This window comes from Symsagittifera roscoffensis, chromosome 4 (assembly GCF_963678635.1).
Source record: "Symsagittifera roscoffensis chromosome 4, txSymRosc1.1, whole genome shotgun sequence".
Classification (NCBI taxonomy): Eukaryota; Metazoa; Xenacoelomorpha; order Acoela; family Convolutidae; genus Symsagittifera; species Symsagittifera roscoffensis.
In genome coordinates this window covers 75,556,978-75,577,237 of record NC_087065.1, presented here as the reverse complement: position 1 = coordinate 75,577,237, position 20,260 = coordinate 75,556,978, and the positions used below count along the sequence as shown (strand labels likewise).

At 38.5% G+C, this 20,260-nt stretch overlaps 1 protein-coding gene across 1 annotated transcript in view; it reads right to left on the bottom strand.

Moving 5' to 3' along the window:
• The window catches only part of LOC134843531 (uncharacterized), a 52,002-nt gene extending 31,742 nt beyond the window's left edge, over nucleotides 1-20,260 (bottom strand). Inside the window, exon 1 of the mRNA XM_063859637.1 lies at nucleotides 18,605-20,260. Coding sequence (XP_063715707.1) covers nucleotides 18,605-18,644 — 40 coding nt within the window. The 5' untranslated portion in view covers nucleotides 18,645-20,260. The remainder of the gene's footprint in view (nucleotides 1-18,604) is intronic.

The following is a 20,260-nucleotide window of genomic DNA, read 5'->3' as shown; positions in this document are numbered from 1 at the left end:
CCTCCAATGATCACAAGAAACTGAAATTTTGAGGGATGATAGGTAATGGCAAGATACATCTTGTATTATAATTTGAACCAAATCCGGCGGTTGGACCGGAAGCTATTAGCACTTGAAAAAAACACCCCTTAGACCGGAAACCCCCCCCCCCCCCACAAAAAAAACTGGAACTAAGAAAGCTAATGTTATGAAATTCAGACGAGCGATACTAGAGATGATTTGACCAGGGCTTATGAAAAACGGGAGCCCTCAGACCTTTGGGGGGCAAGTGATAACGGTCCCCGGAAGTGTAAAGGGCCTTTATCAGAACTCGGAAACTAGCGGCGGTACTGGGCTCAAAAACTAGTATGTTGTGAGCCTAGTTGAGGGAAGCTTAAGTTTGGAACCCCAGACACCAAGGACCCCCACTTCCGGTTTTATGCATTAAGTAAACAAACCAACCCACCCCTAACTTCTGGAAGTCGCTTCTCGGCCTCCAATGATCACAAGAAACTGAAATTTGGAGAGATGATAGGTAATGGCAAGATACATCTTGTATTATAATTTGAACCAAATCCGGCGGTTGGACCGGAAGCTATTAGCACTTGAAAAAAACACCCCTTAGACCGGAAACCCCCCCCCCACAAAAAAACTGGAACTAAGAAAGCTAATGTTATGAAATTCAGACGAGCGATACTAGAGATGATTTAACCAGGGCTTATGAAAAACGGGAGCCCTCAGACCTTTGGGGGGCAAGTGATAACGGTCCCCGGAAGTGTAAAGGGCCTTTATCAGAATTGGAAACTAGCGGCGGTACTTGGCTCAAAAACTAGTATGTTATGAGCCTAGTTGAGGGAAGCTTAAGTTTGGAACCCCAGACACCAAGGACCCCCACTTCCGGTTTTATGCAATAAGTAAACAAACCAACCCACCCCTAACTTCTGGAAGTCGTTTCTCGGCCTCCAATGATCACAAGAAACTGAAATTTGGAGGTATGATAGGTAATGGCAAGATATATCTTGTGTTACAATTTGAACCAAGCACTTGAAAAAAAAACACCCCTTAGACCAGAAATAGGCAATTAACGCAAAATAATGAACGGTGGCATAAGGATTTTATTGCAGCAATCGACACAAGATACGAACCCCGAAAAAAGCCACCTAGTGAGTGAAAACCAGTGACTCCTTTCGGTGTTTATAGCCTTTTTCCGGAAAACTGATAATGGACCTTAGAAATGGGGTAACTTGTGAAGTATTAATGGGATCTGGATGGAACTTGGTAGGTAAGACCCCCATGGGATTCTGCACCCAAATATGGAAGTTTGACACCTGGGTGACCTCAAGTTGACCTTCGGCGTCTTGGCCCCAAAATTGGATAGAAAACCCTGCGATTAACACCGGAAAGTGGCGTATCCCCAGCCCAAACCCTGAAATGAGAATGTTTCACCTTGCTAAAAGTTGGGAGGAAAACTCACATATTGGGAAAAAGAGCAGAAACCTTGTCACTCAGCTCATTGGTGCTTGTTAATTATCTAATTGCGATCCCACCTCAGTATTGCTGAACATTGCGTTACTGTGAACATTAGCTGCTTTTAAAAGAGAGTTTGGGTTGTACTGTGAGGAGTAAGTTTATTAGCATTCAAGTCCCTTTATTTAGGATTTCTGTCACAAACAGTGCTTACTAGTCGAATCTGATTATTCATAATGGGACTGACTGATGGGTCTCCGCAATTTTGTTCAGAGAAATGTAACTCGGAAATTAGGAAGGGTTATTATAAGCTGAGGCATCAGATAGGCTTAATCTAACTTGGTAGAAAGACGGTAAGTTGAACTTTGTCAATAGCATTATCCGTGAGAAAAATGGACTAGAAGGGAAGACTGTAGAATTGATGATTCTACCGTATTACATGCTATAGTCACCTGAGCGTAAGATTGATTCGTCACTAAGTTGAGTAGTACAACAAACAAAGGGTCGAGCTCAAAATAGTTCAAGTTTGGAAGATATCGTCCCTCCTATGCCAGAATAAAGACTTTGACAAAATCGGCGAACCCCCCCCCCCTCACAAAGAAAACTGGAACTAAGAAAACTCATGTTATGAAATTCAGAGGAGCGATACTAGCGATGATTTAACCGAGGCTTATGAAGAACGGGAGCCCTCAGACCTTTAGCGGGCAAGTGCTAACGGTCCCCGGAATTGAAAATGGCCCTATCAGAACTCGGAAACTAGCGGCGGTATTGGGCTCAAATTTTAGTATGTTGTAAGCCTAGCTGAGGGAAGCTTAAGTTTGGAACCCTAGACCCCAAGGACCACACTTCGGTTTTATCCATTAAGTAAACAAACCCACCCGTAACTTCCGGACGTCGTTTCTCGGCCTCCAATGATCACAGGGAGCTGAAACTTGAAGGGATCATAGGTAATGGCAAGATCTTGTGTTATCATTTGAACAAAATCCAGCGGTTGGACCGGAAATTAATAGCACTTGAAAAAAACACCTCCTTAGACCGGAAATAGGCAATTAACGCAAAACAATGAACGGTGGCACAAGGATTTTATTGCAGCAATCGACAAGATACGAACCCCGAAAAAAGACCCCTAGTGAGTGCAAACCATCCGGTGACTCCTTTCGGTGTTAATAGCCTTTTTCCGGAAAAAGTCATTATGGACCTTAGAAATGGGGTAACTTGTGAAATATTAATGGGATATAGATAGAACTTGGTAGTTAGGACCCCCAAGGGATTCTGAACCCAAATATGGAAGTTTGACCCCGGTTGACCCCTGGGTGACCTGAAGTTGACCTTTCGGCGTCTTAGCTGAAATCCCGAGAGTAACACCGGAAGATGGCGTATTCCCAGCCCAACTCCTGGATCCTGGAAATGAGATTGGGTCACCTTGCTAAAAATTGGTAGAAAAAGTCAAATATTGGGAAGTAGAGCAGAAACTGATAGAGATATAATTTTATTTTGAGGTAGTAGAGTAATTCAAAGTGGAATTGGGTTCAGTTTAGCTTGGCGAGTGATCTATTAATAGCAATTCAACTAGACTAAAGAAAAGTAGTCCCAGAAGAAACTGATAGTAATAGGACGGCAGCTGAGAATTAGGTCTCCTAAATGGTATGAACAGACGGGGAATTTACTTGGCTTCTCGGAGGTGACTTTTTGGTTTAATTTGACCCCTAATAGACGAACTACCTTTCCCTGATAGCTAGAAGGTCGGGATTGGAATAGAGTACAGATCGAAATTTTAGATGCTTGGAATGAATTGGCTACCCATGAAAAGGGTCTCCACTTACCCTTGGGAGGTCGGAACGGTAACGGGATAATTAAATAAAGACCTTGAGAGGGTCACTGAGAAAACATAGCATGGTTTGAAGGTTGAGTTGAACTGAGGGCTGAAGTCACTTAGGTCAGGAATTAGCTGATTAGCATCGTATGACATTTGTTTGCTTGGTCAAATTGTGACACCTACCGCATACCAGGTATCCAATAAGCGTGAGAAGATTGATAAAAGAAAGCGAACATGGCACGTGGCAGAGTTGACAGGGGTAGGGATATAGTCTTGAACATGTGCGGACGGGTGATTTAGGCGGATGTCAGGACTGATAGGGAATGGCGTGACTTAACTAAAAATAAGTGTAAAGAAAGATAAGGAACTGGAGGTTACAGGAGAGCCATTAAAGTCAGAACAGTGGTTAGCTACTATTAAGAGTAGTTGGTTCTCATTCAGAAAAGAGCAATTGATACTGAGAGAGAGTATAGTTGGTTCTCAAATAGTCAGAGAGAACAATTACTGCTAGCGAAATGAGTAGTTGGTTCTCAGAGTAAGAGAACAATTATATCAGAAACAGTAGATAATTGGTTCTCATCAGAGACTCTCTAGAGAGCGAGAGAATAATTAAGTGTTAGTGAGATTAGTGGAAGTTAATTGCAATCAAGCAATTGCCTAAAAAATTGCAGACCCTTTCCCTTCGGTTACACTAAATCTAAGAAATCACCTAAATCTACATTAACAAATGCATTTCTGGTTTAACAAGGAATTGAGAAAATCAACAAACGTTGAATTTTTGCGACTTGGGCGACCCCCCCCCCCCCCCTCACAAAGAAAACTGGAACTAAGAAAACTCATTTATGAAATTCAGAGGAGCGATACTAGAGATGATTTAACCGAGGCTTATGAAGAACGGGAGCCCTCAGACCTTTAGGGGGCAAGTGCTAACGGTCCCCGGATTTGAAAATGGCCCTATCAGAACTCGGAAACTAGCGGCGGTATTGGGCTCAAATTTTAGTATGTTGTAAGCCTAGCTGAGGGAAGCTTAAGTTTGGAACCCTAGACCCCAAGGACCACACTTCGGTTTTATCCATTAAGTAAACAAACCCACCCGTAACTTCCGGACGTCGTTTCTCGGCCTCCAATGATCACAGGGAGCTGAAACTTGAAGGGATCATAGGTAATGGCAAGATACATCTTGTGTTATCATTTGAACAAAATCCGGCGGTTGGACCGGAAACTATTAGCATTTGAAAAAAACACCCCCTTAGACCGGAAATAGGCAATTAACGCAAAACAATGAACGGTGGCACAAGGATTTTATTGCAGCAATCGACAAGATACGAACCCCGAAAAAAGACCCCTAGTGAGTGCAAACCATCCGGTGACTCCTTTCGGTGTTAATAGCCTTTTTCCGGAAAAAGTCATTATGGACCTTAGAAATGGGGTAACTTGTGAAGTATTAATGGTATATAGATAGAACTTGGTAGTTAGGACCCCCAAGGGATTCTGAACCCAAATATGGAAGTTTGACCCCGGTTGACCCCTGGGTGACCTGAAGTTGACCTTTCGGCGTCTTAGCTGAAATCCCGAGAGTAACACCGGAAGATGGCGTATTCCCAGCCCAACTCCTGGATCCTGGAAATGAGATTGGGTCACCTTGCTAAAAATTGGTAGAAAAAGTCAAATATTGGGAAGTAGAGCAGAAACTGATAGAGATATAATTTTATTTTGAGGTAGTAGAGTAATTCAAAGTGGAATTGGGTTCAGTTTAGCTTGGCGAGTGATCTATTAATAGCAATTCAACTAGACTAAAGAAAAGTAGTCCCAGAAGAAACTGATAGTAATAGGACGGCAGCTGAGAATTAGGTCTCCTAAATGGTATGAACAGACGGGGAATTTACTTGGCTTCTCGGAGGTGACTTTTTGGTTTAATTTGACCCCTAATAGACGAACTAAGTTTCCCTGATAGCTAGAAGGTCGGGATTGGAATAGAGTACAGATCGAAATTTTCGATGCTTGGAATGAATTGGCTACCCATGAAAAGGGTCTCCACTTACCCTTGGGAGGTCGGAACGGTAACGGGATAATTAAATAAAGACCTTGAGAGGGTCACTGAGTAAACATAGCATGGTTTGAAGGTTGAGTTGAACTGAGGGCTGAAGTCACTTAGGTCAGGAATTAGCTGATTAGCATCGTATGACATTTGTTTGCTTGGTCAAATTGTGACACCTACCGCATACCAGGTATCCAATAAGCGTGAAAAGATTGATAAAAGAAAGCGAACATGGCACGTGGCAGAGTTGACAGGGGTAAGGATATAGTCTTGAACATGTGCGGACGGGTGATTTAGGCGGATGTCAGGACTGATAGGGAATGGCGTGACTTAACTAAAAATAAGTGTAAAGAAAGATAAGGAACTGGAGGTTACAGGAGAGCCATTAAAGTCAGAACAGTGGTTAGCTACTATTAAGAGTAGTTGGTTCTCATTCAGAAAAGAGCAATTGATACTGAGAGAGAGTATAGTTGGTTCTCAAATAGTCAGAGAGAACAATTACTGCTAGCGAAATGAGTAGTTGGTTCTCAGAGTAAGAGAACAATTATATCAGAAACAGTAGATAATTGGTTCTAATCAGAGACTCTCTAGAGAGAGAGAGAATAATTAAGTGTTAGTGAGATTAGTGGAAGTTAATTGCAATCAAGCAATTGCCTAAAAAATTGCAGACCCTTTCCCTTCGGTTACACTAAATCTAAGAAATCACCTAAATCTACATTAACAAATGCATTTCTGGTTTAACAAGGAATTGAGAAAATCAACAAACATTGAATTTTTGCGACTTGGGCACTTTTGCTATCAGAAAGCAGAGGTTGAAAATATTTGGCGTTAATTGTATTTAAAGGCGCGTCGCGAAGATAAAAATGAGCGTCATAAAACTTCAGCTCTTCTATCACAAAAAATATCGATAAAAGCTTTGCACCACTTGCGATTCAACACAACTCAGCATGGCAAGCTAGCCGGGAGAAAATAAGTTGAAAGCCACCAAATAGAAAAAATTCTTTAAAATGTCGAAAAAGGCCACCATCTTCATTTGTGTCTTGATTTGCATATGTTCATTTTAGGAAAACGTTTTAATTATGACAGCTGCCAGTGTTGAGTTATTATTGAAACAAAGATAAAGCATCGGTAAGTAAGCCGAAAAAATGGTTGTCATAAACTCATTTTGAGAAACCAAACAATTTCGAATTCAAAATTCTAAGTCACCCAAACACAAGCGCAAAGTAAAATATGCGACGATGCAAAATGAGTCGAATAAGCCAATATAAAAGCCGAAACTTTTTATCACGAATTAAAAAACGAAAAATTTAATTACACCAATTCGGTTAATTTACAATCCGCATTAAAACAAAGTTTATGTTATTGTGTCTGTTGAAAAAATCACAGTTGTTATACTAAACAACCCTGTTCCTATTTTAAGCAGCTTGCTAATCGCAAGTGGAACTACAAGTTATCATTTTAATTTTTGCAATGCTTCATGACATTCTGTGGGGTTAATGTCATTTTGTACAAGGCATGTGATGCAGTCCTTAAGCAATATCTCAAATACAGAATAGATTCATAACTGGTTGATTTTGTAGCGGATTCGATCCTTTCATCAACCAAAGGTCCCCCCTAAGGTACTTTTATACGATATGCATTTTAGCTGACCTAATATTAGGCCAGGTAAAAATTTCAGTTTAGCTTAATACATACTTATTATGATGTGGACGGCGCGACGAAAAACCTTGACTTCGGTCAGCCCACCAGAAATTACCGAAGGATCAAGTTAACACTCGCCCCCTCCTCCCCCCCTGGATTTCATCCAATCAGAATCAAGCATTTTACTCTATGCTATTAACAAATATTTAATCTAAGTATTTATTGGGGAGGTATAGCTTCACTTGGTCTAATTAGGGGAGGATGTTCACTTGATCTGAGCCCAAAAACGTGATTCTTTTGTCCTGTATTTTTTGACTTCGCCAGCAGCAAAAACAAATTTCTAAAAATGAGATCTTGTTTTTTGTGGCGCTCGGAAAATCATTTTGGTTGACCTAAGAAAGGCATTCCTTCTAAAGCATTTCTTTTCCAGCTCCCTGACAAGTCCGACTCGTCAGTAAACTTGTTTCCAAAAACTCAAAATACAGAATGTGTTCAATCCGAAACAGTCGAAATTTTCTCATTTGAGAATCTGGTCACACCCGATCACGCGTTTGTTTCAAGGAAATTGAAATCAAAAAAATTGGCGTTGGATTAATCAAGCTATGAGAGTTTAGTAAAATTAGCTCTAATAATGATGAACAGATTTTTTCGACAAGCACAACTGTTAAATTTTCCATTAAAATCCATATCATGGGCCTTATTCACAAAGGGCTGGCTGGCTTTCTACCTTTCTTTCTTTCCTTTATCAAATACCTCACTTGGCCTCTTTGAGGTAATCACTGACTATCAGATGAGACCAGGCCCAGATCAGGTCTGAAATTCAACTTCTTAATTTTTTAGAAGTGAATTACAGGCCTAGCTCTAGGCTGAAGACTCTCGAAAGCAGAAATATACAAGCCTAGATCAAGGCCGAAGATACAACGTGGCTATTGCAGACCTAGCTCAAGGTCGAAGATTATCCAGCAGACATCTAAAAGAGGCCTAGCTTAGGGCCGAAGACTCGCCAGACACAGAGATATAACAAGCCTAGTTCAAGGCCGAGGACATTTCTCCTCACCTCTGAGTTTCAAAAAGGGGTACAAAATCAAACTTTGATGATGATGATGATGATAACCAGAACAGAGTTTCGATTTTTTTGAAAGATTTCTGCTATTTTCCTAGGTCCGGATAGGGACTGAACAGCTTCCGAAATTAGGTAATCAATGGCTGAAATTGTGTTAAGCAAAGAAATAGGAAAATCTGCTGTATGCTTAATGATTAATCAATTAGTAGAACAACCTGCAGTAATTTCTGAAAACAATATTCAGACAAATATAACTTCTAACTTTTTTCAAGGATAAAAACAGTTTTAGTATGATATTGTGCCCCCTACGAGTGTTTTCAGGAATCTAAAAAAGGAAAAAAAAACAACCGGCCATTCTTTGACCCTTATGTATTACAAACGAAACTAGACCCTCTCACCCATGAGTAACTTTCCTTAACCTTAGCCATGGCTTCTTGGACTTCGCTATCTTCACGCATATTATTCTTAGATATCAATTTGATTATCACACTTAACGACATCGCATATTTCGATAGGGTACTTTAACTGTGCTAAAAAATCCTTCATTTTCTTTTGCCATTTTCCCCGTAAGCTGCAGTCAATTTACTGCAACTTAGAAAGACGAAAAATTGATGACATAGTACAGTGAACATATTCACAGCAGGAAAAAAACCTTTACCTTAAACTTAACCGTAATACCGTTACCAAACGATGAATTCAAATTAAAAGCCAATTAAAACAAAGATTGCAGCCATAGCATTTACAAATCTTACAGCACACAAACTAAGTGGCCCAATAGATATTACCCAATAAACTTTCAAACTAAAAACTACTAACATAAGTCTGTTTATGTGCAAGAAAATTTGGTTAACTGCAGATTTGGTGATTCTACTGTATTACATGCTATAGTAACCTAAGCGTAAGATTGATTCGTCACTAAGTTAAGTAGTATAACAAACAAAGGGTCGAGCTCAAAATAGTTCAAGTTTGGAAGATATCGTCCCTCCTATGCCAGAAAATAGACTTTGACAAAATCGGCGAACCCCCCCCCCCTCCCAAAAAAAACTGGAACTAAGAAAGCTAATGTTATGAAATTCAGAGGAGCGATACTAGAGATGATCTGACCCAGACTTATGAAAAAACGGGAGCCCTCAGACCTTTAGGGGTCAAGTGCTAACGGTCCCCGGAAGTGAAAATGGCCCTATCAGAACTCGGAAACAAGCGGCGGTATTGGGCTCAAAATTTAGTATGTTGTAGGCCTAGCTGAGGGAAGCTTAAGTTTGGAACCCTAGACCCCAAGGACCACACTTCGGTTTTATCCATTAAGTAAACAAACCCACTTGTAACTTCCGGACGTCTTTTCTCGGCCTCCAATGATCACAGGGAGCTGAATCTTGAAGGGATGATAGGTAATGGTAAGATACATCTTGTGTTATCATTTGAACAAAATCCGGCGGTTGGACCGGAAGTTATTAGCATTTGAAAAAAACACCCCCTTAGACAGGAAATAGGCAATTAACGCAAAACAATGAACGGTGGCACAAGGATTTTATTGCAGCAATCGACAATATACGAACCCCGAAAAAAGACCCCTAGTGAGTGAAAACCATCCGGTGACTCCTTTCGGTGTTAATAGCCTTTTTCCGGAAAAAGTCATAATGGACCTTAGAAATGGGGTAACTTGTGAAGTATTAATGGGATATAGATAGAACTTGGTAGTTAGGACCCCCATGGGATTCTGAACCCAAATATGGAAGTTTGACCCCGGTTGACCTGAAGTTGACCTTTGGGCGTCTTGAGCTAAAATCCCGAGAGTAACACCGGAAGATGGCGTATTCCCAGCCCAACTCCTGGATCCTGGAAATGAGATTGGGTCACCTTGCTAAAAGTTGGTAGAAAAAGTCAACAATTGGGAAGTAGAGCAGAAACTGATAGAGATATAATTTTATATTGCAACCTTGAGGTAGTAGAGTAATTCAAAGTGGACTTGGTAAACATTGGGTTCAGTTTAGCTTGGCGAGTGATCTATTCATAGCAATTCAGCTAGACTAAAGAAAAGTAGTCCCAGAAGAAACTGATAGTAATAGGACGGCAGCTGAGAATTAGGTCTCCTAAATGGTATGAACAGACGGGGAATTTACTTGGCTTCTCGGAGGTGACTTTTTGGTTTAATTTGACCCCTAATAGACGAACTACCTTTCCCTGATAGCTAGAAGGTCGGGATTGGAATAGAGTACAGATCGAAATTTTAGATGCTTGGAATGAATTATCTACCCATGAAAAGGGTCTCCACTTACCCTTGGGAGGTCGGAACGTTAACGGGATAATCAAATAAAGACCTTGAGAGGGTCACTGAGTAAACATAGCATGGTTTGAAGGTTGAGTTGAACTGAGGGCTGAAGTCACTTAGGTCAGGAATTAGCTGATTAGCATCGTATGACATTTGTTTGCTTGGTCAAATTGTGACACCTACCGCATACCAGGTATCCAATAAGCGTGAAAAGATTGATAAAAGAAAGCGAACATGGCACGTGGCAGAGTTGACAGGGGTAGGGATATAGTCTTGAACATGTGCGGACGGGTGATTTAGGCGAATGTCAGGACTGATAGGGAATGGCGTGACTTAACTAAAAATAAGTGTAAAGAAAGATAAGGAACTGGAGGTTACAGGAGAGCCTTTAAAGTCAGAACAGTTGTTAGCTACTATAAAGAGTAGTTGGTTCTCAGTCAGAAAAGAGAGCAATTGATACTGAGAAAGAGTATAGTTGGTTCTCAAATAGTTAGAGAGAACAATTACTGCTAGCGAAATGAGTAGTTGGTTCTCAGAGTAAGAGAAGAATTATATCAGAAACAGTAGATAATTGGTTCTAATCAGAGACTCTCTAGAGAGAGAATAATTAAGTGTTAGTGAGATTAGTGGAAGTTAACTTGCAATCAAGCAATTGCCTAAAAAATTGCAGACCCTTTCCCTTCGGTTAGACTAAATCTAAGAAATCACCTAAATCTACATTAACAAATGCATTTCTGGTTTAACAAGGAATTGAGAAAATCAACAAACGTTGCGACTTGGGCACTTTTGCTATCAGAAAGCAGAGGTTGAAAATATTTGGCGCTAATTGTAATTAAAGGCGCGTCGCGAAGATAAAAATGAGCGTCATAAAACTTCAGCTCTTCTATCACAAAAAATATCGATAAAAGCTTTGCACCACTTGCGATTCAACACAACTCAGCATGGCAAGCTAGCCGGGAGAAAATAAGTTGAAAGCCACCAAATAGAAAAAATTCTTTAAAATGTCGAAAAAGGCCACCATCTTCATTTGTGTCTTGATTTGCATATGTTCATTTTAGGAAAACGTTTTAATTATGACAGCTGCCAGTGTTGAGTTATTATTGAAACAAAGATGAAGCATCGATAAGTAAGCCGAAAAAATGGTTGTCATAAAATCATTTTGAGAAACCAAACAATTTCGAGCTCAAAATTCTAAGTCACCCAAACACAAGCGCAAAGTAAAATATGCGACGATGCAAATGAGTCGAATAAGCCAATATAAAAGCCGAAACTTTTTATCACGAACTAAAAAAAAAGAAAAATTTAATTACACCAATTCGGTTAATTTACAACCCGTATAAAACAAAGTTTATGTTATTGTGTCTGTTGAAAAATTCACAGTTGTTATACTAAACAAGCCTGTTCCTATTTTAAGCCGCTTGCTTATCGCAAGAGGAACTACAAGTTATCATTTTAATTTTCGCAATGCTTCATGACATTCTGTGGGGTTAATGTCATTTTGTACAAGGCATGTGATATAGTCCTTAAGCAATGTCTCAAATAGAGAATAGATTCATAACTGGTTGATTTTGTAGCGGATTCGATCCCTTCATCAACCAAAGGGCCCCCCATAGGTACTTTTATACGATATGCATTTTAGCTGACCTAATATTAGGGCAGGTAAAAATTTCAGTTTAGCTTAATACATACTTATTATGAGGTGGACGGCGCGACGAAAAACCGAAAAACCTTGACTTCGGTCAGACCACCAGAAATTACCGAACGATCAAGTTAACACCCTCCCCCTCCTCCTCCCCCCTGGATTTCATCCAATCAGAATCAAGCATTTTACTCTGTGCTATTACCAAATATTTAATCTAAGTATTTATTGGGGAGGTATAGCTTCACTTGGTCTAATTAGGGGAGGATGTTCACTTGATCTGTGCCCAAAAACGTGATTCTTTTGTCCTGTATTTTTTAAATTCGCCAGCAGCAAAAACAAATTTCTAAAAATAGGATCTTGTTTTTGTGGCGCTCGGAAAATCATTTTGGTTGACCTAAAAAAGGCATTCCTTCTAAAGCATTTCTTTTCCAGCTCCCTGACGAGTCCGACTCGTCAGTAAACTTGTTTCCAAAGACTCAAAATACAGAATGTGTTCAATCCGAAACAGCCGAAATTTTCTCATTTGAGAATCTGGTCACATCCGATCACGCGTTTCTTTCAAGGAAATTGAAATTTAAAAAAATGGCGTTGGATTAATCAAGCTATGAGAGTTTAGTAAAATTAGCTCTAATAATGATGACCAGATTTTTTCGACAAGCACAACTGTTAAATTTTCCATTTAAATCCATATCATGGGCCTTATTCACAAAGGGCTGGCTGGCTTTCTATCTTTCTTTCTTTCCTTTATCAAATACCTCACTTGGCCTCTTTGAGGTAATCAATGACTATCAGATGAGACCAGGCCCAGATCAGGTCTGAAATTCAACTTCTTAATTTTTTAGAAGTGAATCACAGGCCTAGCTCTAGGCTGAAGACTCTCGTCAGCAGAAAAATACAAGCCTAGATCAAGGCCGAAGATACAACGTGGCTATTGCAGACCTAGCTCAAGGGTGAAGATTATCCAGCAGACATCTAAAAGAGGCCTAGCTTAGGGCCGAAGACTCGCCAGACACAGAGATATAACAAGCCTAGTTCAAGGCCGAGGACATTTCTCCTCACCTCTGAGTTTCAAAAACGGGTGACAAAATCAATCTGTGATGATGATGATGATAACCAGAACAGAGTTTCGATTTTTTTGAAAGATTTCTGCTATTTTTCCTAGGTCCGGATAGGGACTGAACAGCTTCCGAAGTTAGGTAATCAATGGCTGAAATTGTGTTAAGCAAAGAAATAGGAAAATCTGCTGTATGCTTAATGATTAATCAATTAGTAGAACCACCTGCAGTAATTTCTGAAAACAATATTCAGACAAATATAACTTCTAACTTTTTTCAAGGATAAAAACAGTTTTAGTATGATATTGTGCCCCCTACGAGTGTTTTCAGGAATCTAAAAAAGGAAAAAAAACAACCGGCCATTCTTTGACCCTTATGTATTACAAACGAAACTAGACCCTCTCACCCATGAGTAACTTTCCTTAACCTTAGCCATGGCTTCTTGGATTTCGCTATCTTCACGCATATTATTCTTAGATATCAATTTGATTATCACACTTAACGACATCGCATATTTCGATAGGGTACTTCAACTGTGCTAAAAAATCCTTCATTTTCTTTTGCCATTTTCCCCGTAAGCTGCAGTCAATTTACTGCAACTTAGAAAGACGAAAAATTGATGACATAGTACAGTGAACATATTCACAGCAGGAAAAAAACCTTTAAACTTAACCGTAATACCGTTACCAAAAGATGAATTCAAATTAAAAGCCAATTAAAACAAAGACTGCAGCCATAGCATTTACAAATCTTACAGCACACAAACTAAGTGGCCCAATAGATATTACCCAAAAAATTTTCAAACTAAAAACTACTAACATAAGTCTGTTTATGTGTAAGAAAAAGCGTGGATATGTATTATGAGTCTCTAATGACCAAATATCAGTTTATATGCTCGTTGGGCTCCTTCAAAACGCTTTATATTGGAGACTCTTGCCAATCTGCTAGCATCTCTCTTGCTTTCCTGGTCGCTTTTTTCTTTTTCAATTTTTTGTTCAAGAGATTCTTCTGAAATCTTCTGAATACTTACAGGTTCCGGCAGTCTTTGTTCTGTTTCGGGTTCTGTTGCAACATGAAATACTGAAGCCTCATTTTCGGCGTCTTTTGGATTTAATAGTACGTCGTTATTATTGCTGTCATGAGAGGTCAGAGATGTATCGGGAGAAGATTGCGACATATCCCGACTGGATGCAAATGATACGGAGAGATGACCAAGGGAATCTTGTTCACTAGTCGACAATCTCGTTCGACATATTGGCTCCGCAAACGTCAAGCAACGTCGAGCTCCTTTCTCCTTATTCAATTTGTCTCGTTCGCGCCTCTCTCTATCCCAATCAATATCCTCTCCTTCGTATGTGTCCAGAAACATGTCCTCGGCTCCCGGAGAGAACAACCATACATCACTCGATTCCCCGACATCCTCAGGAGCCTCAAAATCTTCAGGTGTTGCAGTTTCCTCGGGCTCCACTTTGTTAACATCTCGCGATTCCGGTTCCTTTTGTGTGATTTTGAAGTTACTGTGGACTGTTCCACAGATGATTCGAGCTTTCTGATCAGTCGGTGATTCCTTTACGTCTTCCTCCTTTAGCTGTGCTTTCGGTTCGAACGTGCGTCTCTCTGAATCTCTCTCAACTCTACGTCTGATTCTGATCTTGCTCTCACTTAGTTCGAAAGGATGACACGCAGTCGTGTTAAATTTATTAGCCATCGGTGTTCCCGAATGTTTCGGCCGGTGTAATATTTCCTTTGCCTCATCCTCTTTAAGCGAGTACAAACTCGTTTGATCCATTACTTCGTTGCGAATTTTGTACAAATCCATTTCTATCAACTTTTACAGTAAAAATTGCTAACTGCTTCAAGAGTTCGGGAGCAACGATTATAATCATGTAGACATGCTTCTTTTGATTTTGACCTGCCCGCTAACTTATCATCAAACTGGCATTTTTGTCGCTCTCGTGAAGAGAGAAGAGCCAAAGATTGGAATAGACAGTTACTTAAAAAGAGCAAATGACCTATTTCTAACTTTTTTTCGCAAATAAAAACTAGAAGAAAAGCTCAAGGTCGCCGATCGCATAACACTGTACAAAGAGAGTTGCAGAAAGTTAGCACAGACAAAATTAATTCAAAAAGAACTTTTGCATGCAAAAGAAAACTTTTGCATCCAAACGCTTTTTTCAGACAGAAAGTACGTCTCAAGGTCATCTACAATTTTTGCATGCAATCGCTGTTCAGACAGAAAATACGTCTCAAGGTCAACTAAAACTTAACTTTGCATGCCGAAATTTGTCAAAATTGGCATATTGCTCATTTTGACTATGCCTGACCGTTTCCACTTACGTTCGCGACTTATTATATCATGCAATAGTTCTATCCTTTTTTCTACTTGAGAAATTATAGACAATTGCAATAAATTGGAACAGAAAAAATTATTTAAAAAGAGCAATTTACTTACTTTAGATAACTTAGCGCGCATAAACTAATTTTTTAGATTAACAAAATCACCAATAAATCAATTTTGTTTGCATGCAAAATTTGCTCAAAATTGGCATATTACTCTTTTTAATTATTTCAGTCAATTACAACTTTTCTATAGAGTTGAAAAAAGTCGGACAGACAGACTTAATTAAAAAGAGCAGTCTTTACTTTTTGACAAAGTTCTGTATGCAATTTCGTTGAAAAACTTGAAATAATGTGTTTCAAGTTTTTCAACGAAATTGCATACAGAACTTTGTCAAAAAGGAAAGACTGCTCTTTTTAATTAAATCTGTCTGTCCGACTTTTTTCAACTCTATAGAAAAAGTTGTAATTGACTGAATTAATTAAAAAGAGTAATCTGCCAATTTTGAGCAAATTTTGCATGCAAACAAAATTGATTTATTGGTGATTTTGTTTATCTAAAAAATTAGCTTATGCGCGCTAAAGTTGTGCGCGCATTCTGAAAAATTAGCTTTTGCTATTGCAAACTTCTTCTGAAATCTTCAGTTGAAAAACAGATCAACTGCTTTTATAAATTAATTCTGTCTGAGCTTTTTGCCAACTTTTGTGTAAACGAAGAAAGAAAAGACGGATAATTGTCTTATAATCACCGATTGATATGCTCTTTGAAACAGTTTCCAGAATTTGTATCAAAAGCATAAGCTGGCTGTTACAAATTAATTTCTTGATAAATTTTTCAGCAAAACTGTCACTCAAGATTTGTTTGGAAGCAACATTTGTTTTGGTTCCTGATAAAACTGAAGTGTAATTTCGTTGATAGAAAACGTTTCAATTTTTATTACAACTAGAATTTTAAGCCACTTGGTAAAAACTTCATTTCATGCCCATTTACAATTAGCCATTTTTATGCTAATTTCTGTATTTCAAAGCAAAATGAACAAAAAAGTTAAGGTTTTTAGATTTCAACCTGCTTAATTTAGCAGAACTTAAAATCAGCACAAATGAGTTTTCTGGTATTTGTCAAATCAAAAAAAAATTGGACATTTTTAGCGGGGAACTAAGAGTCTGATCTAATAAAAAAAATTAGTCTTTTAAGCTTGCGCGTGCTTCGATTTGACTTCCCTCCTTCACAAATGAGTGAAACATTTTTTTAAAAGTTGAATCTTTTTGCTTGATTAGACTCTTTTTCACGGTTTAAAATCAGGCAACTGTGCAGTAGACATAAGTAAAATTATCTGGACAAAACGATAAAAATGTACAAAAGTGATTTTTTTTTCAATTTGACTGGATTTCAAACAAAAACAAGGATACCCAGTTGCTGTGCAAGTACCACAGAATTCTCTTAGAAATTGAATAAAGCAACTAACACAATTTTCACGAGCCATAGTTCAACCACGCCATAGTTCCTTCCTACGCCATAGTTCAACCTACGCCATACAAAAACAACCTACGCCATAGTTCCTTCCCTTGATTTCGTGATAGGTCGGAAAGGATTAGCAAAAATTATTTACTAGCTTTAACTTAATATGATGCAGTTATGTTATGCAAAACTCTCGTAGAAATCTCCCAACAATGAGTTCGATTCCTTTGATTCAAAAACATAGCGCAAGAAAACCGGATTATGGTAATTTATTTTTAAAGAGAAAACTGCGCACAGCAGAGTTTTTTAAAAACATATTGCATTCTAACTAACAAGTAAAGTCAACTTGACAGTGTTAATAAATTCAACGAAGCAAAAACATTGAATAATTAATAGAAAAAATCATCTTGCTAAGAAAACAATTTCGAGCTTTCAAAAAAATTTTCACGAAAAACCAAACAAAACCCAAATGACCTGATTCAGTGTCTTCACGTCGTGCACAGAGTTGGAACCGGGCCCCGGCTTTTTACGGTCCGGGCCGGGCTCAGGCCTCATTCCTAAGATCAGCAACCAGGCCGGGCCTCAAATTCAGGCCCGGTTCCAACTCTGGTCGTCCATTGACACTTAAACATTCATTTGTTAAACAAACCATTATCTAGTTCTATAGCCCATGATGACTAAGAACTTGTACTGCAAACCCATGCCACTTAAAGAACAGAAAAACAACTTCCTTCATAGTATTTTTAACTTCCTTCATAAAACAAAAAATAGTACTTTTTTGAAATAGAAAGGGCTTATTTTGGCTATCAGTTGCCAAAAACTGGATTTATACTAATTTTCAGAACAATGTATCCTTCTAAAACATAGTTAGATCCTTCTAAAAATGTGCCCAGCAGTTAGGATGCAATTTTGGAATAAAGGAATCGAGCCCAAAAAATCCAAGTTTGGAAGAAAATTTAGGACTAATTATTGCCAAACAAATGCTCCATATAATTCTGCAAAAATTTAAGCAATTTCCTTCCGTTTTTGTCTCAACAGCAATTTTTGAAAAACCGTGTATATTTGAAAGTTTTCGATGCATTTTGCGCCGAAGATTTGAAACTGCAATGTATTTACAAAGCATATTAAAAACCGCTGAAATTTTAGGCATGAAATGCAGTAACATTTTAAATGCGGAAATGGTATGCTAACTATCCAGCAAATTTCATTACCTAAAAGCCTTGAAAGGGTTGTACCATTTTTACTTGAGATACATGTATTATTATCAAACCCTTCTTCAAATAGACTGAAAAAAACTTACAACGGTACCTGATTAGATTACAAAAAAAATGCGAAGTCAAGGCACCTTTTATGATTCAATTGGCATTCCAATCCGGCTATTGGAAAAAGAGCGCTACAGGGAAAGTAAATAGACACTGCGTGAATTTATAAGTTAAAAAATAGTGTTCACATGTAGTTCGATCAGTCCAGAAAGCAAATATTAACTTAAGCACGGGCGAATAAACGGAGCCATGCGGATATGAAAACAGACACCAGTTTGAAACTCGCAAACACAAGTGCGACAAAGATAGGATCAAGTTAACATCCTCCCTCCCTCCCCCTCCCCCCCCCCCCCCTCCAATGAAATTAATTGACGCTAGTACTTCAAAAAAATAAACTTTGAAACTAGTTTTTTAACAAAATTACATTTTAAATCCACATCTCACACCGAAACTTAGAAGAAGAAAAAATTCTTTACAAAGACAAAAAAACGTCACACAAAAAAATAAAAATCCGGTTTTCAAAACTCTCAACACGATGTGGTCGGACAGGAATAAATATCTACAAGTATTTTGTACCTGGAAATGAAGTCCTACGAAGACGGTTCTGAGTCCTCATATCTTTGTCTCCTCTCTTAGAAAGGCGTAACTTAAAAACCAGTCAATAATGAAATAAAAACAAATAATGAGATCAAATAAAGTCTATGCTCTTTTCATTGGATAGAGTTTAATACTAGTATTGGTAAAAAACAACATTGGTGATAGCAAAATAAATGAAAAGGGTACGAAAACTACATCTTCAGTAATAATTAATGCCGATTCTATTTTTGATTCAGTTAGATTAAGATATGCCGAAACGTTCCATCGAATAATGATCAAAGGCGATTGGCTCAAACTTGCAGATCAATTGAGAAAGTTGGGCTATTATTGTGTACTTAAACAATCGCAAGAGGACACATCAAAGGTAGTTTGAACTCCACTTATTTATGGGCGCTTTTGACAGCCAACAATTCCAACCTCATTCCGCTATATAGATGGTAATACTACATGAGAGAGCGGCATTCTCTTCAGGACGTTGGCCTGGATGATAGCGATAGTCAACGCAATTGACAGATTGCCACATCAAATCTCTCCTACATAATTACCACACCACTGCTCCATTTCTAGCTGACCTTTTTCAGGCTATTCGACCGCCCAGTAACTTTGCAACTTAATCGAACAGCAAAGTTTACGGGGAGCAAACAGTACGACTATTTACCTTATTTTAAACACCATTAATTGTCAATGGACGCTTGGTTTTCCTCAGCAGAACTCAAATTGTTGAAAAAAAAACATCATGCAAAAGTTTTGGTACCTTTGAAAATGAACTGATAATAGTTAAATTTCTGATAATAGTAAAAAAAAAACATTTACTACCGAAACCTTGTTATTCCAACCAATGACTTTCACACCACAAAAATCTATAATCTACTTATATTTTGTAGGAGGTATACATTGAGGAAATTATCTCCATTTGGATGAAACTTTTTATAACTGCGAGAGTAATTCATCCCTATTTATTAAACATCGCCCATTCAATTTACTTTTACATTTCCTAATTTCAAAGACAAGGGTTTTTAGGCAGCAAGGTGTTAAGTAAGACAGTACACAGATTGAATAAAATGCGCTAATCATATTCATCTTCGTCATTTTCCATCAAATGAGTTAATGTAACAGCCCTTCCTTTTTGAACACAAGAAACAGATTCTTCCTCCTCGTCGCTGATTACTCTCGTACGATGTTTCTTCAGTTTTGGCTGACTATTAAACTCAAATTCTGGCATAACAACTTTTGAGGCATTTTGTATTTTCACTTTTGAAGATGACTGTTTTTGTTGAACCTCGTGTGTTTTCCGGTTTCTTAAGTCTTTGAGGAATTCTAAAGCTACTGCACTATTAAGCGCATCACCGCGTAAATTTCCATATTTTTGACTAGCACAGACAGAATTCAATGAATACTTTGTGTATTTTCTGAATGATGCTCCAGATCGATGCATTCCTTGCACAAAGTTATGGCTAGAGCTAGAATTAGGGACCTGATATTTTCCTTGCACGGGTTTTGGTAATTCTCAATAACTTGATTTCGAAGCGAGAGAGTGGCCTTCGGACAGATTTAAGGAACTGAAAGTTGACTTGCATCTAGAAGAAAAATCTCTGTCTGCGTCATTCAATTTGAACCCATTACTGCTTCTTTTCA